General features: G+C 40.7%; 1 protein-coding gene across 1 annotated transcript in view; it reads left to right on the forward strand.

Moving 5' to 3' along the window:
- piezo1 (piezo type mechanosensitive ion channel component 1 (Er blood group)) overlaps positions 1-24,226 on the forward strand; it is a 304,639-nt gene that overhangs the window by 98,816 nt on the left and 181,597 nt on the right. Inside the window, exons 11-17 of the mRNA XM_088304108.1 lie at positions 2,734-2,813; positions 14,013-14,193; positions 15,425-15,524; positions 18,106-18,287; positions 19,090-19,238; positions 19,386-19,544; positions 21,341-21,438. Of these exons, the coding sequence (XP_088160234.1) occupies positions 2,734-2,813; positions 14,013-14,193; positions 15,425-15,524; positions 18,106-18,287; positions 19,090-19,238; positions 19,386-19,544; positions 21,341-21,438 (949 nt within the window). The remainder of the gene's footprint in view (positions 1-2,733; positions 2,814-14,012; positions 14,194-15,424; positions 15,525-18,105; positions 18,288-19,089; positions 19,239-19,385; positions 19,545-21,340; positions 21,439-24,226) is intronic.

Here is a 24,226-nt window from a genome sequence, read left to right on the forward strand (position 1 = left end):
CTCAAGGTCACGCACTGAATCTCATTATCTCTAAAAGTGTTTCATATGTTGATGATAAAGATCTGGTTATTTCAGATAATTTCTGCTTGTTCTTTGAACTATAAATAATCAAAACTTCAGTCAATATTTATTAAAAAAAGAACAAAAGCAATATGTTTAAGAAAATTATGGCTATGTCACCATCAGTGAATAGAAACTGTTGATCAGCTTCTGACCATTTCATGTCGACCTAAAACACCAGTCTTTGACTGGCTCGTCCCTTGCACCCACCAGTTGCTATTGAGTGTGATCTCTTGCCCATGGTTTGAATTATCTCTTCTTATTTTTTTTCCTTGTAAGAAAAATTAGCAGACGTAGAAAAACAGTCCACAGAATGCATCCATGCCACCCTCTTCCTCACCCTAGAGCAGCCCTGGCCAACCCGTGGCTCTCGAGCCTCGTGCGGCTCTTTAGCTAGTTTCATGCGGCTCTACAGAAGCTTTCATATGACATGCGTCAAAAATGATTGGCTGACGCTGCCATTCATTCAACCGACGGCTAGATGGCACGCTGACGAGGTAAGCCTGTTTGAGTGACGTCAAACGCATTGACGAGAGAATCTCGGGCGTGACATTGTTTGTGTTGTAAACAATTTCAATTTCCGTTTAGGTGGCACTCAAATGGTAGGGAAAAATGCAGAGTTGAATGAAAATGTGAAGAAGAACACAGGACGTTTTTGACAGAGTGGGAGAGTTTGTTTTTTTGTTGAACGTAATGGCAAGCCAGTCTGTCTTAATGTCACGCAGTATTAGCGCATTTCAAATCTTCACCTCACTCCATGTTAACTTCGAACAGGAATTTCCAAAAGCGACTGAACTTTGCAAACAAGTTGGTCGCTTTGAAAAGTCGGACAGAAAACCAGATGCAGTTTTTCAAAAATTTCACGAAACACTCGGAGACCGTAACGCTTGCATCATATCAACTGTCTTGGAACGTTGCACGGGCTAAAAAGTCATACAATGAAGGGGACTTCATTTAAAAATTCCTCATTGACACCGTTGAAATATTGTCTCCTGAAGACAACAAACTAAAATGGAGCATATCAGACATCCAACTCTCCTGCCACAGTGTTGAACGCAGAATATCGGATATTAATACAGATGATGTTCATGCGTGCCCATGTGTATGATGAGGCTCTTTGCAGTAACACAGAAAAAAAAAGTGTCTCTTGGCCTCTGACTGGTTGGCCACTCCTGCCCTAGAGGGAGACCTCCCCCGGATCCATCTGGCTGGTTAAATAGTTGCCCGTGACTCTGAGGGTGCTATCGTCGGGCAGTAGGCGGGGTACACCCTGGACTGGTTGCCGACCAATCACGTGACACACAAAAGACAAACAACCATCCGTGCTTACAATCACACCTAGGGAGAATTTAGCATGTTCAATTAACCCACCATTCATGTTTTTGGAAACTTGGAGGAAACCGGAAAAAAACCCTGCAGGCAACGGGAGTACACCAAACAGATAGGTAGTAGCCCAAGATCGAACCCAACACCTCTGTACTGTGAGGCTAACCACCCATACACCGTGCCACATTATTTATTTATTTATTTATTTAAATGGGAAGACGTCGTTGCTCTTGCAAATATGGCTGCACGCATTAGCTGTCATACCTCCTGCAGAAATAGGTTCTACGAGCTATTATAATTTTGCGTTAATAGGAGCAAAAACGCGTTTGTATGCAATTTTTCTTGACAAAATATATATCTTGTTCTGACCACCACAGGTAGACTTTATATAAAAATAAAGTTGTATTGTATTATATTGTACTAAGTGTAAAAACTGGCGCATCTTGATTTTTGTGCCTGGAGCAGTCGGGTTTAGTGTGTTAGGGAATTTGGCAAGGGTGTTTTCTTTTACACATGTATTGTACACCCCTTGTGCACCTGACTATTTTGAAAGTAGATTAAACTTCATGCCTCCTGGAACCAGATCTAAGTTTCCGCTCAGGTGGTGTAATGTGAGTTGATCAAGGTGCAGACAGACTCATTATGAGCGCCACAGTTATGTGTGGTTGATGTCTCCTGTAAGGACAGTAAATCCAGCAAATCAATTTCTGTTACGTTAAAGACTGTGTGTCTCTCGTGCACCGAAATTAAAGAAGCCGACTCCATTGCTATTTTAGTCATAACCAGAGGTGGGCATTTTACAAAATTTTGCTGGTCCGTCATTCGTCATCCTTCAGTGGCCTGGGAACATATCTGTCATTTGTTAGTCCGTCATTTTTCATGATGGACCGAATTTGAATCATCAGTTGGTCAGTCAGTCTGTCAATTAAGCCCGTCAGTTAGACTGTCAGAAGTCCGTTGGTCTGTCAGTCAGTCCCCCCAAAAAACTTCAGCAAAACAGAAGTCAGTGACGTGCTGTCACTGATGGATGCGGTTACTGACGATTACTTGGACGGACAAAAATCCGCTTTTGTCAGTGCTTCGTCCATCATTTTTAAAAAGTATTAAGTCAATGGTCAGCAAAACAGACGTTCGTCAATGATGGATTGATGGACCGGTTCATCAATCTGACAGAAGGCCCACCTCTATAGATAACCACTCACGCTCACATTTCTATCATTGAGTGGTAATTGAAAGCATGCTGCTTCCAAATAATGTCAGGATAATCTCCCACTACATCATCAGTGACTGCACTAAAGAAATGTAACTTGAAATCTTGTTTGAAATTTGTTGTTTCTTCTTATTCAGGTTTGGAGCATCACATACCACAGCTGGCTGACATTTGTGCTACTGCTGTGGGCTTGTCTCATCTGGATTCTGCGTGCTAGGTTGAAAACTATGATGCTTCTTACAATCTTTGGAATAAAAAAGTATACAGTAATACCCCGGTTATCGCGGTTAATGGAGACCGAGACCACCCGCGAAAACTGAAGCGAAGTAGCGGCGCACCTTCAAAAATGCTAAAAAAAAAAAATGAATGTTATGATCCTCCAGCAGAGCTGGAGGATTGAGCAGGACTCTCCAAACGCAGACACGGGAAAAAAGGTGGTGATACAAAGATATAAAGATATTATAATCACAATATAGTCAGTGTAATCAGCGCGTCTCGCAGCAGCTGACGGCATGGCGCGAGACGATCGCTGGAGGAACGCCCACACAGCTGAAAAAACAAAAACACATGACAGGCACGGATCATGACAGTGAAATGAAAGGTGGCATTCTTCATTTATTTATTTATTCATTCATAACTGACAGCCTCGCGCTCCGCTCATGCCCGGGCGGAAGTTGTTCCTCTTCGGCTTAACTGCCACGCACGCCGGCCGGTCTCCTCCGGAGCTCTCGCACGGTCCCGAGCGAAGCGAAATGTCGCCGGGCTCGTGCCCGGGCGGAAGGTGCTCCTATTTGGCTTAACTGTGACACACGCCCGCCCTCCTCCCCCGGAGCTTCCATTCGGTTAAACTTTGGGGCCGCTTGGAACCGCTCGTGCCCGGGGAAGGTGCTCCTCTTCGGCTTACTGTGACGCGAGCATGCCCTCCTCCTACGGAGCTTCCATTCGGTTAAACTTAGGGGCCGCTTGGCACCGCCCGTGCCCGGGGAAGGTGCTCCTCTAAGGTGGTCCTCTTCGACTTAACTGCCACGCACGCCGGCCGGAGCTCCGGTACGGTCCGAACCGCGCGAAACGTCGCCACCAATCGTGTCCGGGGGAACTTGCTCTTCTTCGTCCACTCTCCTCTTCGGCGCACGCCGGCCGTCTTACCGCTCCAGCGCCCCCTCGTGCCGCTCGGCGAAACTACAATGCCCCCGAATATTTTTTAGACCCGCGAAGCACTGAACCTGCGAAAGGTGAACCGCGAAGTAGCGGGGTATTACTGTATATATATATATATATATATATATATATATATATATATATATATACAGTCTTTGAATTAAAATATACTAATGTTTGGTGATTTTGCAATTTTGCATTAATTCCAAGATATTATTTAAGTCAATATCTGTTACAAGCTTAACAAATAATAGTTAGCAATTAATCGCAATTAATCATAGAAATTCTTTGTGATTAATTAGTTAAAAAATGTTATCACTTGACAGCACTATATATATATATATATATATATATATATATATATACTAAATAATGTCCAAATATTTATGAACCTGACCTGATGTTTGTGTATATATATATATATATATATATATATCCATCTTCTGTACCGCTTCTCCTCACTAGGGTCGCGGGGGGTGGGGGGGTGCTGGAGCCTATCCCAGCTATCTTCGGGCAGCAGGCGGGGGGACACCTTGAACTGGTTGCCGGCCAATTGCAGGGCACGCAGAGACGAACAACCATCCGCGCTCACACTCATACCTAGGGGCAATTTAGAGTGTTCTTCAATTGGCCTGCCATGCATGTTTTTGGAATGTGGGAGGAAACCGGAGTACCCGGAGGAAACCCATGCAGGACCGGGGAGAACATGCACGACCGATGCTGTCTCACTGTGAGGCCATCGTGCCGCCCATATATATATATATATATATTATATATATATATATATATAGATTCTGCCCTCGCCACGTCCAGAGAGACAACTCCTTCAATGACCACACTTGTTGATGAATCTTGCTATTTATTCACCATAGAAGCAAGTCAGGAAGGTATAAAACTGTAACAATAAACACATGAAATACTCAAGTGTTGTTTCATAATGAAACACTACAAAACAATGTACCACACCTTGTTGCTACGTGACGAACAGTTAGCCAAGTTAGCATGCTAACGTTTGCGGGCTAATGCGCTAATCGCTAGCTTAAGTTTGCAAGCTAATGCGCTAATCGCTAGCTTAAAGACTAATCATAAGCACATATCATCATATGCCCGAATGTAAATACTTACATATATCGCAGAATACTTAGAACATATACATACAGGCTGTGCTTGTCGCTGACCCTTCACTTCCTGTCGCTCGTCGCTAAACGGGAAGTGCATTACGCAACAACATCCGGTTTGCTTTTCACAATAACATATATATATATAGATATATATATATCTATATATATATATATATATATATATATATATATATATATATACACATCAGGTCAGGTCCATAAATATTTGGACATTGACACAATTTTTTAGCATTCCAGCTCTTTACAACACGACAATCTGGATTTGAAATGTACAAGATAAGATTCAAGTGCCGACTCTGAGCTTGTGAACGGCGTAGGATTTACAACACATTTCATATGTGACTCCATGGATTGAAATCAAGTTTAATTTATTTAGATAGCCTTTAATCACAGAATAGTCTCACAGGGCTTCACCTGCCCACAAAGAAGCGGCAGTCAAACAGACTAATAGACTTTTTAAAAAAATTGGTGGTTCTTTTATCGCAGACTATTAGGTTGTCATTTACCTGACTTGTTTCTGTATTTTGCTTTCTTCAGAGTGTCACGTGGTGTCTTGTGACTTGTCTTTATCAGCTGAAGTTCAATGACGGCTTGACCCATCTATCAATTCTGACATGTAGGTCACACCCTCCGCTGTCCGTTCGTCCCCTCTCGGTTGCTACTCCAGGTGGTAGTGAGCATGCATGCTTCCTCCTCCCTGTTGATGGTCCTGGGGCCCCGCTTCCTGATTTCAATTGCCTCCCTCAACCAGTGCTGATGTTTGTTGTCATTGGTGCGGATGAATCTGCCTTTTTCCCAGTCCATAATGTTTTCTTTTTTACCTTTTGCTCTGATCAGTGAAGGCTGACCTGGAGCAGAAAACACTATAAACACCAGACGAATACAGACCATCATTGTGGAAACGTAATGTAGACGACATTTGGAAAAAGTCAGAACAGGACACACCCAACAACTCACAGACCACCTGAACACCATAGACACCACTGGGAGTATTAAGTTCACCCATGAAGAACACCCCATGATCCACAAAATTAGTCAGTTATCAGAACACTACATGAACGTGCAACAATAATCATGGACCCGGAAAACAGAGTACAGGAGGAAAAACACATACAACACACTGAAAAAATGTAAATATCCACAGTGGGCCATAACCAAAGGGGCAGGACAGGTCAAAAACAAAAACAACACAGCATAGGGGGGAAATAAAAAACAAATAAATATACAAGAACACCAAGGCATCGTAACGTAAGAGAGTACTCAAAAAACATATTCAAAGAGCAATGGAAAAAATACATACAAAAACATAAACATACCTGTTAAACCTAACATCACTCCATCAAATTCTGGTTCATCCCAAGGACAAGACACAGCAAGAAAACACATGCAATACCATATACGAAATACCATGCCAATCTTGAAATAAAACATACATCGGGCTAAAAGCGAGGAGTATCATTGCAAGAAAGAAGGAAGATAACAATCAATGCTCGAAGGAGACAGCAACCAGACAAACAAGAGCAATAAAAGAAAAGGCACAACAGGAGCACCGCAAGTCAGCCATCTCCGACCACTGCAAAAGGGAAAATCACGTCATGGATTGGGTAAAGGCCAGTCATCTGCACCCAAGACAACAAACATCAGCGCTGGATCTTGCAGCCAATAGAGATCAGGGAGCGGGGCCCCAGGACTATCAACAGGGACGGTGGGAACATACAGGCTACCCTCTCGTCCACCGGGGTGAACCCCAATGTACAATCACCTAGCCGGGAGTCAATAAGTATGCCCACAACTGCTCGGCGCCTCTCACCTTGGGCAACTCCAGAGTGGAAGGGTATCCAACCCTTCTCGAGAGGACTGATACCAGAGCTCCAGCAGTGTGTGGAAGTGAGCCTGACTACATATAGTCTGAACTTCTCTGCCTCACACACCAGCTCAGGCTCCTTCCCTGCCAGAGAGGGCATTCCATGTCCCAAGAGTTTCTGTAGCTGGGGATCGGAGTGCCAAGGTCTCTGCCTCTTGCTGCTGCCCGGCTCACAATGCACCGAACCCCTTTGGCCCCTCACACAGGTGGTGACCCCATGCGAATTGTAGTTCAACTAAATGTAAGAGTATACCAAGACTTAAGTGGATTTCTAACCGTTTCTACTATGGTATTTAGTTCTAAATTCCGTGGGTAGGGTATTCCACAGCACTGGAGGCCAAATGGAAAACACTTTAGAACCTGTAGATTTCTTTGTCGCTCTTGGGATCACTAAAAGACCAGCGTCTTGTAACGACTTAACATATATACGGTGCTAAGACGTAAAATATTTTATCAGTAAGTAGCAAAACCTTGAAATCACATCTCAAGTGGACTGAGAGCCAATGCAATTTGGCTTGTATCGGCATATGATTGAACTTTCTCGTCCGTGTCAGGAGTATAGCTGCAGCATTTTGTAGTAACTGCAAACTTTTAACAACAATACATGGCACGACCAAAGCAATATGTCACAATAATCGAGATGTGACGAATCAAACGCAAGAATTTTTTGTGCCTTACTCGCGAATGGGATAGAGCTTAGCAATATTGTGGAGGTGAAAAAAACATAGTCCTTGTCTGTCCATCTATCCATTATCTGCCGCTTATCCCAATATGGTCCAGCCGCAGCCACAGACGAGCGTTCCCGTTAAAAAATGGGAATGCTCCTTCACACCAACGGCCACGTCCGGTGTCGCCTGTTCTCTATGACGTTAGATTTATACCACAATTACATAGGTGTAATGTCAAATACCTTAAACACAAACAGTCGACAGAAGGGTCTTCTGCATTCTAACACGCTGTTCTTTTTGTTTTAGGAGTGATTAAAAAATATTTTTTTCAAATATCTTTGATTGGCTAAACGTTATTCTCCCTTTAGTTCTATGCGCTTCTGTAAACGCTTTTCTGTTTTCTTTATTTGTAGTTTTTAATAGTCAAAAGGGTGATGCCCTGTAACCTTAGCATGTCGGGTGGGGTCGCCCAAAAGGAAGGCCAATTATCTACTAACTGCAGTCCCTTCTCACAAAAAAGTTAGCCAACCACCGGTTAAGCAAAAATAATCTGCTAAACCTCTCATCATTGCCTCTCGCAGGCAAGAGGCCAGAGACAATTACTCAATGCCGATTCATCTTTCTAGAAGGCTACAAATCAGAGCTATGTTCTTCTTGGTAATGTCTGATTGCTTCATATGTGAGGAACTTTTTGTTGTTTCCGCCACATCTACAGTTATCACAAGATTATGCTCAAGCTGACAGACACCTTCCTCTAGCCAGGAAAGCCTCTCAACAAGAAAGTGGTGCTCAAAGCCCTACTTAATTTTAATCACCTTGTGAACAAAGACAGTTCAAGCCGCTGAGGAAATCCGCTAATGTCCGAGAATGTTACTTTGCAATACTTCAACACTGGCAAGGACAGTCTGACCTCTCAAACCCATGGTTGCTGGGGTTCATCTCTTGTGATGGCCTCTGATCGAGCTGTCTTCAGTTCCTGCTTGTTCCTTGGGCATTTTCATTTAAATTTTGTCATCAGCAAGAGAAATGCATTTTCAATCGGATTGAGGTTAGGTGATTCACTTGACCATAATACATTTGATTTCTCTGCCTTAAAAAATGTTTGTTGCTTTCGCAGTCTGCTTTTGGTTATTGTTCATCTGTATTGTGATGCTCCGTCCAATCAGATTTGAAGCACTTGGCTGAATATGTGCGGATAATCTTGCCTGAAACACTTCAGAATGAATTGTGCTCCTTTTGTCAGTAGTCACATCATCAATAAATACAGTATGAAAGATCCAGTTCCATTGGCAGCGATGCTTTACTTTAGATGGTATGCTTGGGATCTTGAGCAGTTCCTTTCCTTCTCCATACATTTCATGTTCCATCATTCTTGGACAAGTTGATCATTGTCTCATCTGCCTAAGATATTGTTCAAGAACTCCACAATCTCTTAAATTCTTCTTGGTGGACTATTCTGGCTTTCCTGTATTTGAGTTTCACAAATGGTTTCACCTTTTGACAAAACCTCTGTATTTCCTCTGGTGACTTCATCTCTTTCAGGGATTGTTGACTTGGACACATCCAGCTCCTGGACAATGTTCCTCATCTGGACAGCTGCGTGAAGGGATTTTTCTCGATGAGGAAAAGGATTTTTCTGTCATCCTCCACATGTATTTTCCGTGGTGTTTCAGGTCTATTTAGTGACACCTAATGTTTTTACTATCACTCTGATATGTTTTTGATTTTTCAGCCCAATGATGGTTTGATTCACGGTTAGTGACAGTTCTTTGGACTGTATCGAGAGATGATCTCACCAGATTCCAAATTAATATACCACACTTGAAATCGACTCTAGGCCTTTTATCTGCTCCTTGTAAGTAAAATAATTGTGTTGTACAGAACTGTAATGCTGAAAATTTTATCAATGTCCAAATAATTACACACAAAATACAAAACTAAGACGTGGTAACATTGCTGCACACACACACAGGCACGCACACACGCATGCATATTATTCAACCAAGAAACTTACGGTATGATTCATGAATCAAACACCAGTTGTTTTGAGAAAGTCTTTAAACAATACAATACAATGTAATACAATTTTATTTATATAGAACAGAAATTTGCTGGAATACTGGACAGTTGGACATCAATCTATCCATACATTTTGTATATCGCTTACCTTCATTAGGGTTGTGGGTGAGCTGGAGCCTATCCCAGCTGACTTAAGCCAAAAGGTGGGGTACGCCCTGGATTTGACACCAGCCAATTGCAGGCCACATAAACAAATTCACATTTACACCTAAGGACATTTTTAGAGTCTTCAATGAACCTAACATGCATGATTATTATACAATACAATACAATACAATACAACTTTATTTATATAGTGCATTTCACAACAGCTGGAGCTGTAACAAAACGCTTACATACGTTCCTGTTCAATTGACAGTGCAGGCTTTTGCTGGCATTATTGTGGTGCCAGAATCATGTAGGAATTTCAATTTCAACTAGAGCTGCGAGCAGCTATAAAGGGCCCTCGCAGCCCTGGCAACGTTGGGGTACTGGCACGTTGGAAATGTGAAATATTTACGAGAAATAACATGAGGAATCTTCAAGAGTAATTTTTGTGTTGTTAAAGTTAGAGCAGCTTTTGTTGTCAAAGCCTCGTCATTGTTTGAAGTAAATGCAAAATGGCCGACTTCCTGTCAATTTAGCATGTGGCTCCCAGAGACTGCTAATTATGTCTTGGCTTTGTACATGCTTTGGTGATACACATATCCGGGGCAGTTTATTTTTATTTCTAGGGGACGATAGCGAGCCATTTTAAAAATATTGCACGGCAAACTAATAAAATATTGATGATGATCATTCAGATTTAGAACCTCAAATTAGCTAACATTTTAACCTACGTTGAGAAAAAAATCAACAAAAATAACTTGGATTTGCTTTAACCAGTCTGTGGCGCTACCACTATGATGAAGAATAAGTTGGTAGATGTCCTCAGGGTTGGACCATCCTCAAATTTGAAAAATTTCTAAAAGATAGGATCATCTGATTCATGTTACGGGAGCTTTTGTTGCCACGGAGAATAATCATAATAATAATAATAATAATTTCTACAAAAACAATAGGGACCTCGCAGCAGTCGCTGCTCGGGCCCTAATTATGGACAAAGTTAATTAGAAATCTGTAACAACAAATAAATGGGCTGAGCAGGTCATAGGAAAATTTGTATGTGTGTTTGCGCGTGTGTGTGTCTCAAGGTTTTTGCCAGGTCTGATTTTTTTACAGTTTTGTGAGTTTTCGCCTCAGTTTAGAACCTCAAAACAACACAATGTTTCTCTGCAAACATCGCATTGCCATGGCAACAGAGTGTAATGAAATAAAAAGCCTTGTAACTCTCCAACTAAAATATCTTAAGATAAAAAATTTTTTTTGAAGACAATCAGATACTTTCTCTAGGAATTTCATAAATTATGACCTCTAATCAAGGGCAAAAATGGGGCTGAATTCCAAAGTAAATCCCAAATTTCTGACTTCCTGTTAGGTTGAGCATATGGCTCCAAAATACTTTTTGTAGATTTCGGGCAGTTACATATCCATCCATACATCAAGCCAATATCTAGGCCGCTTTTTCCTCACAAGGATCACGGGCATGCTGGAGCCGTCTTTCGGCAGTAAGTGGGGTACCCAGGAACGTTTGCCAGCCAATCGCAGAACAAGCAACCAAGACAAACAATCACTCATGCCAATTTAGAGTGTGCTATTAACCAACCTTGCATATCTTTTGAAGGACCTGGAGAAAACCCACGTAGGTGCGGGGAGATCAGGAAAATTACACACGCTAAGGCCGGAGCCGGGATCAAACCCTGCACCTCTGAACTCTGCGGCGGAGGTGCTAATCAGTCATCCACTGTTCCGCCCGGCATTTATATATATGCCTCCCAAATTTTCATCTCTCTATACATACTTTCAACTGTTAAAAAAAAATAGAGACTCCTATTTTTAAGTCACTGCACCAAAACACAAAAACAAAAAATCTTTTTTTTCCTCTTCAACACTGTATCACTCTGCAATGAAATAAAAAGCCCTATAACTCTTCATCTTAAACATGTTTAGATGAAACACCTAAAGTTTGAAGACAATTACATAACTTCTCTAAGCAGAGTTCTAAAGATATGACCTATAAAAGCAGACCTGTCAACTAATACGTTTCCCCCGTATTTTGTACGTTTTTTTTATCATTTCAAATCATGTACGCAGTATACCGTCTTTTGTACGGGCAAAAAAAAATGTTATTTAAATCGAGGTTTACGTCAGCTTTTGACAGGAAGCTGCTGACCCTTCACTTCCTGTGGGTAGAACGTCCACATGTGCGAAAGCTCGGTATTTTTGATAAAGCATGACTTGCGCATGCGCCGTTAACCATCTGCATTTCCGCTTGTGTTAGTGTTGCAATCCAAGAAACATTCAGTAAAAATTGTCGAGGCAAGTATAGGAGAACGTGGAGAATGTGGCGAGAAGCAAAACAAAACCTGTTGACAAAGCACATAGTCTCATCCTACAAAGCTACAAACGCCGAAATCCTCTTCTGCCATTTCCTTGCGGAGCACAACATCCCATTCGCGGCTGCGGACCACTTTAGTGAATTGGTGAAAGTTATGTTCACCAGTTTTGTTATGCTATGGTAATTTTTTATTAGTATAAACACATGTTTAACATTGCATTTATTGCACCATGGTAACTGTCAGGTTTGCTCGCCGGTGGGCGAGGAGGAGGTGGACCCAGAGGTGCGAGGAAGCAGGGAAAAGGGTAAACTAAAGGGAATTTATTAAATTAATCAATGAGGACAAATAACATGGCGTGGACAAACAAACGTGGCAGGGTGCAAAATGACTATGACGAACTAAACTTGACTAAACAGAACAAAAACCGAGGAACGAAGACAGTGACAAAAACTCGGGACAAGAGCGGGAGCAAGACCGGGAGCGAAGCGAGAACATGAGCGTGAACGAGATCAGGGAGCGGTCGTGACAGTCCAAATGAAGCAGCAGGAGTAATGTTCCGACCATGGGTTGTCGGAGTGAGGTGTTTAAATAGTCCAGTCAATAGGGGAGCAGATGGGAATCAGGTGTGTTGATGATAACGGGGAACAGGTGCGTGGCTGGTGAGACAGAGTGCTGGGGGGAAACGCCCTACTCAGCTGACAAACATAAACAAAAGTGCACATGGTAGGAAAGTGACAAAAACAATAACAAAAGCACATGCAGACGAAAACAATGACAAAAACCCCTGTCATGCCCGACGCGGATCATGACAGTAACTGTTACTTCCTTGAAAAATTCTGTTTCCTAATTAATTTTAACATTTCCTGCTTATATAAATATAATGAATAATTCATTCTAATATATATATATATATATATATATATATATATTTATATATATATATATATATATATCAAATTCTGAATTTAAGGTTTGTAAGGTTTTTGGTTGATTTATAAGGGGAATCTTGATAATTTCTAAGGGCTGCTACTGGCCGAGGTTGACAGGTATGTAAAAGGCCCAAAATGGCATCCAATTCCAAAATAAATTCAAAATGGCTGACCTCCTGATTTAGCATATGGGTACAAAATACTTTTTTGTCAGTCTTGGGCAGTTACATATGCAATTTTCACTGATCTAGGGGAAGCATACGACCCAGGAAAAATTTGTAGGTGGTGGTATTGTGCCATTTATTGAAAATCAAACAAGAAATCTCAGAAATAATGACATTAATGCCAGGCCTCCTGTGTGTACAACAGTTTTTACCCAGATTTAGGCCCTTAAAATCTGCGGGTTTTTTTTGTTTTTTTTTGCAAAGTGCATCGCCATGTATGTAGAGAAATCAAAGTTTTTCTTCCTGTTGTCCCCGGTGTTTAAATGGTCCATCCCAATTTTGGAGTTAGTCAGGTCTCTGGTCAGGCCCTAATATTAAGAATAATAACAATAATAATAGTTACAAAAAACAAAAGGGACCCTGCGCGATCCGTGATCGGGTCAGAATAATAAATATTTCTGCAAAAACACGTAGGACCCTGCAGTGATCTCTGCACGGGCCCTAACAATTTCTACAAAAACAATAGCAACCTCTCTGCGTTCACTGCTTGGGCCCTAATTACTATACTAATTTCAGTCACTCCTGGGGAAATTTAACTCACACACAAAGGACTCATAGAAACGGATCTCACACATGCACGTATGATTCAGCATGAAAAAAGTGCAAAGAGTGCTGCACCACTTGAGATGGGTTGGTGAGGACAATGCCTTGATCAAGCACACCATCATAATAGCAGTAAGCAGACTTTCTCCAACAACGAGTTGCCTTTTTTTTTGTTTGATTGACTGATGAATAGTCCATGGTGTACCACGTCTCCCGCTTTAAGTCAGCTGGAAAAGAGTCCGACCCACTTGCGACCCTAATAAGAATAGAATATGGGTGACTAGACCATATATGGTATAACAACTATTGTCTGTGTTTTTACTTAAAACAAATCTTGAATATGAAATCTGTTTGAATTTATTGTCAAGCACTGATCTTGTCTCTTTTTGTAGACGACATGCAGCCATGCTGCTCTCTCCATTTATCATGGTCTATGGTTTGGCACTGTGTTGTCTGCAGTATGTGTGGGCCATGGATCTTGCGCTTGAACTGCCTACCACCATGGGAACCATGAGTCTCAGACAGCTAGGGCTAGATAAAGCCCAGTACCCCTGTCTGAGACTGGGAGCTATGGTATAGTAAAAAAAATTTTTACTTTTACTGAAAACTTTGGTTTCTTGAAGAAATGCAGACTCTAAAATTCCCTTCTCAAGAAGACACAAGTTGCAGGTATGCCTAAAGTTGGCCAGTGAACATTTAAATCAGTGGTTCTCAAATGGGGGTACACGTACCCCTGAGGGTACTTGAAGGAACTCCGGGGTGTACGTGAGATTTTAAATAAAACAAACAAAACTGCAAAAATCCTTTAAAAATAATTATTTAATTAATTAAATGTTTCAGTAAGAGAATGGAAGATATAAGTTCATAAAACACATTTTCTACTCAGTAGGTTATTCAGTTTCATTATTTTAAAAACCCAGATTCTCTCCCATACTGGAATGGTTTGACCAAACTTATCACATGCCATATCTTGTTACCTGTAATTCACTTGAAGACGCAAATAATGGAGTCGTGGTTGAAGTGTATGCCTTCTGAAAAAAACTCATGCACGTGTGCGAACGAAGATCAAACCAGAGTCGGCAGAATTCCAATTGGTTGTTGAAGATAATGCTTCATTTGGATTCATTCCCACAAGTTGCGGCTCTCTTCTATGATCCTAAAGAAGACATTTTCTGTAGTTTTTTTTTTTTTGTGGTCCAATACAAATTTTGAAAGGTTCTAAAGTTTATTAAATCAGACACTGACGGCATGCTTTAAGTATTATTATTTTTATTTTTTAACCCAAAAATGCTTTGCGCTGGTTAAGGCGTACTTGGCTGAAAAAATATTTCATAGGGGGTACATCACCAAGTAAGGTTGAGAACCACTGATCTAAATGGCTGATTGAAGGCTTTGCGAGTTTGCAACGTTAAATTATTTTGCAAAGCACAGTGGTTATTACACTTCACAGTCAACGAGCGGAGATGAACAGTAAAATCTTGGTTAAAAAACTTTTAGCAGTTATAAAACGGTTTCAGATGTGTATATTTCACTGACCCCGTGGCTTGGTGATAATGTGCATTTGTTTACTACTCTTTTTCATTTTAAATAAAGCTGTACCATGAAATTTGGAAAAATTATAGCTCTTTGTAGGTATCCATTGTTGTACTGTGAAGTACATAAACTCTATTCACACAGTTAAATTTGATTCTAGCCTTCTGTTTTTAAAGACATTTTGCTGGTTGGTATTTCAAACTTCCTGTGACTATTCGCATTTTCCTCAATTTTTAATTTGTCATTGCTTCTCATCTTTTTTTCTCTTCAGCTCCTGTTCACTTCAACCTTCTGGCTTTTAGTACGTCAGTCAGTGAAGGAAAACTTCACCAAGAGGACAAGTGCAACACCACTAGAAGTCACTTCAACAGGTTTTTTTTTTTATTTTACTCAAATATTAATACATATACGTTGCCATAAAAAATACAAAACTCAGATGTGCCGTCATTTCACACACATGGACACACACCCCCACACACGCACACACACACCCACGCACGCACGCACACACATACCACAACATATTTTTACCTTGGATGCTATAACCCTGTGGTCATTGGAATACAGTACAAATTGATGAGTTCCAGCAATTTTTCTGTGCACTTTCAAACATGAGATAGCGTGCAACCTTCAAAATATAAGATGAACAACTAAAACATGCACATCAGTGGTTTGAATTTAAAATAACTTCACCTCGGGAGAGCGCAAACTCTCAGCATTGCAGCAAGAAATGTTCTGAAATTTGGATTGAAAGAGAAGTTAACTCTGCATCCCAAACTGAAATTACACCCAAATAAAAAAAAAACATGAAAAGTTAAATTTTCTTTATCCCACAACAAGATCAATACCGATACAGGACACTACACCATGCAAGGTATTACTTAAGCAATTCAACACAATAATACCATGGGTGGTGTAGCGTGTCCTACAACTAGTCTGGTTGTGGGCTGCATAAAAAAGCGGTCTTGAAACATTTTATTTTTGTAATCTTCAACAACAGATATATTTTAATATATAAACAAAAATAGCAGCAAATTATCGGTTACCATATCTATCTATCTATCTATATCTATCTATATATATATATATATATATATATATATATAAATATATATATATATATATATATATATATATATATATATATATATATATATATATATATATATTAGGGGTGCAACAGTACGTGTATCTGTATTGAATCGTTTGATACAGTGGTCACGGTTCGGTACGCACTGAATCGAACAATACGCAAAATTATATGACGATGAGGAGCAGCGCCGTCTACTCTGCCTTAAAATATGCTGGATTGGCGAGCGCAGACCCATTCAATGTGATACTGCCTCTCCCACATTTATTTTGGCCCTAGCTGCATGGGAAGCTAACTACCGGTTGTAACATGGCCACAAGCACACCTGAAGTGGAAGAAGCTCCACCAAACTTCACGTCTAGCGTTTGGAAGTCATTTTTTTTCTTGTTAAGTATGCACCAGATGGAAAGCGTGTCGTGGACTACAACTTCAACAGTATGTCGTAAGTGTCACACAATGCTAAAACTATGTTGCTGGAAGTATAACAACCATGGTGACACATATACACTGACATCACTTCAATGTGAAAATGAATGGAACGTTATAAGCTTCCTGCGCAGACCTATTTCACCAATACTGCAATTCCTAATTTGACAACAAGAGTCAAATTAGCAACGGCATTGTTAGCGCTATCTGCTCGTTACGGCATTGGGACATTAAATGCAACGTTATTCAGACACGGCTGCTCGAAAGTCATACGACCGATGATTTTACCAGAAGTCTGAAAAAAGTTGCGGAGGACGGAAATTAGTGCGCCCAAACGCAACGATACCTGTTTTATTTAATGTATTTTTTTTTTAAATTATTTTGGAGTTCTACAGTACACTTCAATACATCTTTATTTGAATTCAAAGTACAGTGGTTTAAAAAAATATTCAAGGGATACAATGTTTATTTTCTGCCTATTCTGAAAATACAGTCAAGCACCCAAGATGATAGACCACTGTATTTGGATGAGTTTTGTGTTACAATGATTCAAATTTTAAAAACAATGATGTTTCAAATAATACACTATCAAGAAAGATAATAGTTTTTTATGTATACTCGACTGATAAAGATGCATTACAGAAAAATATTTTTAATTTTATATATAAAATAAATACTTGTTATAATAAATATTTTAATATTTTTTACATACCATATAGAGCCTATATCTTTAACCCAAGAGTTTAGGTTTAGGGTCCTGTTTTTGTTTCAGAAGTTAATGGTGCTGAATATATACTTCACAAGATAAGTATAGTCTAACTTTTATTTTCTAAGGAGTTCTTTATTTGTCAAATATGCTGTAATCTGTTGCTAAGAATGCACTACAGAAGATGGGTCATTTCTCAAATAATTTATTTTGTATTTGTACAATATTTTTATTTTTTTTCATGGTGCTGTTTTTTTAATGTTTCTAAGTATGCACAGCAGGTATTGCTAAAATTAAATTAAATGTAAAATGTTTTTTTTTTTACTTTTATTGTCAAAACTGACAAAAACATAACATTTATTGTCCTGAGATTGGGCCTTGATAAACAATTGATATCACACCATTACCATTACAGTACAAGGAAGGAGAGGGGAAAAAAATAAGAAAAAACAGAAATATACATATACACATACTTATATATATAATGCTAAGAAAACAAGTAAGAAAATATGCTTGAAAAGTTTGTAGCATGTAATGGGTGGATAGAGGGCAAAATCAATGGTACCACTGTCTTCAGTGCGAAGAAGTGATCTGAAAAATATTTGTCACTTTTTTTAATTTTATTTTTTATGCAGACCAGTGTAATTAAAGTTGAATAACATGACACAATGAATGTAAAGATTTTTATGTCAAATTTAACGTATAATTTTCTTCTACCTGTCTTAACAAGAGATCGATTCTACAAATGAATCCCTGCTAAAGGTCTTGGGAGGCATGGTGCTACGTTTCTATGCCAAATATTGGATCTACCTATGTGGTGCGATGTTCCTCATGATCACTTTTGTGGGAAAACTTGTTGGATACAAGATCATCTACATGCTGCTTTTCCTGCTCTGCCTCTGTATATATCAGGTTGGAATATGAAAACTGTTTATTTGTGTACATTGATTATTTTAATCATCTACATTGAAATGAAAGAGTAGTGTTCAAAAGTGTTTGCATTTCTAATAGTAGGGTTTAGTGCGTCAGTAATTTTTGCGGGTCCATCATTTGTCGTTCATCAGCAGTCAGGCCACTCGTCCATCACCGTCAGTCTATCATTACTGCAAGCCAAACAAAAACTGTCATCGTCAGTCTGTCACTCTGTCAAACTTATTTTATCCACACCTACTTCATTAATAAATTAGAGTTCGTCAATGTTATTTTAGGACCATCAGTAAAAAAAAAAAATGTTTACAAGGGTGACAGCAGTGGTGGGTGCAAAATTTGACCAGTCCATCATTCTCATTCTCGAGCAGCTGGCCCATCAGCCCGTCATCATTATTTTCGTAACTCATCCGCAGTGCAACATCATTGAAGTCTTTGTGACGTATTCACAAATGTGTTTGAACGAGTTTGAAAACACATTCTAACTTGTTGACATAAAGTAGGCTAAATACTAAAAACAGAATTTTTTCCTCTTGTGCCTTGCTCCGCTCAAACCAACACTGGTGTCGTCACATCATGACAAAACACGCCAGACGCGCAGCACGTTTCCGTCAGTCGTCAGCGAAATGGGAGTCAGTCAAAGTGGGACTGAGAAGGTCCATCGGTACTGACCCGTTCGACGTTGTTTATTTCTAGTTCTTACCGGTTTTTTTTTTCACCTCTGTGGTTGATATCAAAAAATAGTTTTCCCCAAAATCATATTCATGCTGGTCTTTAAATTTTTAAGGTATACTATTCCATCTGGAGACGTCTGCTGAAGTTCTTCTGGTGGCTTGTAGTGGCCTACACAATGTTGGTGTTGATCTCCATCTACACATACCAGTTTGAAGACTTCCCTGATTATTGGAGGAATTTTACTGGGCTCACAGAACAACAGTATGATCTTGCTTTAGAATGTATCCCATCTAGTGTCTTATTTTTCTTCCAATTTGTTTGAACCTCACCATGTAGCCTCCATAACCCTTTTAATCAAAATATGAAAGTCAAATAAATGTGGTCTAATCGAGTCCTTTGTCTCCTAAGGCTTGCAGCGATCGGTCTGGAGACATTTGCCCTCTCTGAGCTCTTCACTCGTATTCTGATCCCTGGATTCTTCCTGTTGGCCTGTATTCTACAGTTACACTATTTCCACAAACCCTTCTTGAGAATCACTGACCCTGAACATGTTCCACCAATTCACCGGTAACACCACTCGTAAATTATTTACTTTGCTGTTTTATACTCATACTAATACTAATGTGGCATGTAATTTTAATATTGCAAAGATATAGTTTGTTCTCACCTGTGCTAATAGCAAAATATTAATTGGCCACAATGTTTAGCATGATACATTAGCTGTAGAGTATCTACAAGATACTGAATCCCCAGTTACTCCTGTGAATGGTGCAACACTGTGTGAGCTATTAAATTCCCATCATGACAATGAAATTCATTGTTTAATTGAAGAGGTCACAACAATGCACATTCATTAAAGTATTGTTTAGTAGTATAAAATGTTTAAAGTAAATAAAACTAATCACACTTTAAAGACATACTGTGTGCGACATAATGGAGAGTAACACTTAGGCTACGTTCCGACCAAATGCGGGTGAACTTAATTCGCTGGAGTTTCACCGCCAAGGTGTTTTTGGACACAGCCACTTCATTCGCGCACACTGGAGGAGAACGGGAGGGGGCATGACATTGCTTGGTTGATAGTTTTGCATTTCAGCAGGTCCAGGAAAAAGAGCACCCCCGAGTACTTTTTTTTAATGTTACTGCTGCCCAGCCCCTCTTTTTCTCTTGCAGCACCTTTATTTTTCTTTGAGGTACGTTTCCCGCAAGCCCTGCCACTTTTTGGGGAACACTGTGATCATCGATATGCTAAATACTTTGGTTAATACAAAAACACTGATGCTTGTTACAGTTACTACTGTAAACAAGTACTAAATACACTTATTAGGTGCTGAAATCCGACTTCCTTGCTCACCTTTCAGAATAAGAATCAGCATCAGAATGCCCTTTATTTTCATTTTACTTAGTGTACGAGATTGGAGAGCTATCCTCTCCAGTCCAATATAACAAATAATTCAATTAAATATATCAATTAAATTAATTAAAGATTAAATAATTAAATAGAAAATAAATATGAAATTAAATAAACAAAACACATTATGTTGCAGTTCTACAAGGTAAGGGTAGTTGTGTGCGAGAGTTCAGTCCCACTATTGATAGTTGGCCGTGTTGTAGCGCTCCGGGTGATTACAGACTACGATGATTATTCCCCCTCCATCGTTCTCAAATCTCTACACAAAACCCGCTTTGTGTACAGGACACTGTAGTACTCTGATTGACTGACGCGAAGCGAAGAATGAAAAAAATTTAAGCAAATAGGTGGATTTATGGTGCTTCGCTCCAAGTTCCACCGCTCCAAATGCTTTATCCACAGTGCCCGCACGCAACCACGCGCATCTATGCAAACTATATTGACTTTAATTGAATCCCCAGAATTGCTCCCAACGAAGTTGGTGTGAACCTAGCATTAAACCTAGAAGTGATTTAGGTCAATTATTGCTGGATGACTCATTTGGGTACTGCATTTATCGAAAAGCTGTAAAACTGCTTAAAACAGTTTTGAACATTAGAGGAAATCAATTTTTTTATTATTATTATTATTAAATGTTGCATGTTTGCATAACGACCGTTTTTTTACCGTGGCAAATGGCTTCTTAGTGGCCACGCCATCCAGGTTTTGAGACAGTATTTGGGGGAGATATTACAAGATGTTGTTTTACGCACACCTCCCCGTGTGTTTAGAGAGAGCCTTAATTGACCGAGAGTGACTCCTCCCCTCCTTTCTCAAACCAACAGACCTCTTTGTCCAGTGTTTTTGATTGTTGGATCCTTTGAGATGCAAATGAATGCAGACCCAAGACCTGAAGAAATGCTGCCATAACCCCCCCCCCCCCCATATTTAGATTTTTTTTCTCTGTCTCCAGGCAAAGTAGCTGTGACCGGACTAATTCAACTAATGTTGGAATGGCCGCTGACTTGGAAGAAGTGTTAACCAATATTGTTGATGAATCAGATGAGAAAGGTACCAACACGTTTGTTTGTCACATCCACACCCCAACCCTAACCCAGTTCTTTAGTAGCTGGCTAGCACACATTACTTTCTTGCCGTTCTCTGAGAATATATGAAGACCTAATTGTATTTTTTGTTGTACACACAATGCATGCATGGTTCTGAAGCTATTCAAGACTGCTTTTCAATTTTGATTTTAGAAATGACAGCAGCATGTAACCCCTTGTTTTTCTCTCCTAGGCCGGCAGGCTTCTCTGTTTCAGTGGTTGCACAGTCTTCACTCTATATATATATATATATATATATATATATATATATATATATCTGTCTTTCTCCTCTTCTGTCATCTATAAATCAACTTAGGTCTATACCTGGCAATTCCCCTATTTCAGCATGATGAGCAAAAGAAGTGCTAAAGTATTTCAGTGTTTTCATAGCTTACTTTTATATTTTATTTTTATGTTCCAATACCAGCCTTATCGCCAGTGGCGCAAATAGTATGTATGTGGCATATGCGGCTTATAGGGCCGCCACGCTAGCGGGGGCTCCAAAGCGATGGGCGGAAAAATATTTTTTAGAGGGCCTTTTATGTATTAAACGGCGGTTTGTTTACGGGTTTGGTTTGATCTAATCACATACCCCCCAGAAAGTAGGTAGTTGCCCATGTGCTTATCGCAAGATATCAGATTCTCGTGATGGTGGTCGATACTGGTATTAATAACAAGATCTAAAAGGCATGCAACGGCTCACAATGTTTTTCTCAGTAAACTAACCATCCCTCTTATTGTAAACCATTATAAGGTTTGCATTCATGCTAATAAAAAATTAATCAGTATGTCACTCTTTTACACACAACATAAAGTCACGGTTTGTTTAAAAAAATAATAAAAACAGTGCACCATATCGACAATTTATATGACGGCGTATGGTAAGCGCTTTGTTGCAGCTCCAGCTGTTGTGGTAAAATTGTATTGTATATAATTAAATGTGACAGTTACTGCGTTTACATGCGGTCAATAAACCTTTTAAAACCCGAACATTGGTAGTTTCTAACCCAAATATGTTCGCGTGTATACACCGATTGGAATACCTTGATTGCATGGAACACTTTGCACATGCTCAACAACAATGAACCTTGGTCTTTGTAGTACAGGAAATGCTTGTGTGCACGGTGTTTGGTGCGCAACCCACCGGAAATACACAAGTAGTAATAAAGAAAACATGGAGAAAGCTAGAGTAATTATGACACCGCACTGTTGGAGTGCTTCAAAACTTTATAAAATTCAGAAGATCATACCTGGGTAAGTATGACACTGCACTATTGGAGAGAGGAGAAAGAAAGGAAGGGTAAGATGAACAAGTGGATATGACGTATTATTGTGTCATGAAGTTGTCCATGCGTCCCCATTTAAATGGGGTTATTTAAATGTGGGGGTTAACTGTCTGCTCAAGCATTGTACCGTATTTTCACGGCCATAAGGCACCTAAATGTTCTCCAAAATGGGCGAGGCGCCTTATCATGCAGAGCGCCTTATGTGTGGACCGAATTCCAAAAATCTTTAACTCTTGTGTGACTTTCATAAGCACTCCGTTGGACTAATTGGTTAGCATTTCCTTATATGGAGGAAAGGTGGACGTTACTGATGACAGCATGCAGAGTAATGGGTGAAGGGTGGGCGTGAAAGATGACGGAAAGGCACGCCCTCCATAAGTGCCTATATGTAGAGACGGTATGTCCATCCATCCATCCATTATCCGCTGCTTATCCGGGGTCGGGTCGCGGAGGCAGCAGCTTCAGCAGGGAAGCCCAGACTTCCCGCTCCCCAGCCACATCTTCCAGCTCGGCCGGAGGGATGCCGAGGCGTTCCCAGGCCAGCTGGGAGACGTAGTCTCTCCAGCGTGTCCTGGGTCGTCCTCTGGGCCTCCTGCCGGTGGGACATGCCCGGAACACCTCCCCAGGGAGGCGTCCAGGAGGCATCCTAAACAGATGCCCGAGCCACCTCATCTGGCTCCTCTCTACGTGGAGGAACAGCGGCTCGACACTGAGTCCCTCCCGGATGGCCGAGCTTCTCACCCTATGGCTAAGGGAGAGCCCAGACACCCTGCAGAGGAAAGTCATTTCGGCCGCTTGTATCCGAGATCTTGTTCTTTCGTTCGCGACCCACAGCTCGTGACCATAGGTGAGGGTAGGAACGTAGATCGACCGGTATATCTTCACCACGACAGACCGATACAGCGTCCGCATCACAGCGGAGGCTGCACCGATCCGCCTGTCGATCTCTCGCTCCGTCCTCCCCTCACTCGTAAACAAGACCCCAAGATACTTAAACTCCTCCACTTGGGGCAGGATCTCCTCCCCAACCTGGAGAGGGCACTCCACCCCACCCTTTTCCGACTGAGAACCACGGTCTCAGATTTAGAGGTGCTGATCTTCATCCCAACCGCTTCGCACTCGGCTGCGAACCGCCCCAGTGAGAGTTGGAGATCACGGCCTGAGGAAGCCAACAGTACCACATCATCTGCGAAAAGCAGAGATGAAATACTGAGGTCCCCAAACCGGATCCCCTCATCGCCTCGACTGCGCCTAGAAATTCTGTCCATAAAAGTTATGAATAGAATCGGTGACAAAGGGCAGCCTTGGCGGAGTCCAACCCTCACTGGAAACGAATCCGACTTATTGCCAGCAATGCGGACCAAACTCTGACATCGGTGGTACAGGGACCCAACTGCCCGTATCCAGGGGCTCGGCACCCCGTACTCCCGGAGCATGCTCCACAGACTCCCCGTGGGACACGGTCGA

Source organism: Idiotropiscis lumnitzeri, chromosome 9 (genome assembly GCF_059441095.1).
Source record: "Idiotropiscis lumnitzeri isolate Australia: NSW breed Sydney's pygmy pipehorse chromosome 9, RoL_Ilum_1.0, whole genome shotgun sequence".
Classification (NCBI taxonomy): Eukaryota; Metazoa; Chordata; class Actinopteri; order Syngnathiformes; family Syngnathidae; genus Idiotropiscis; species Idiotropiscis lumnitzeri.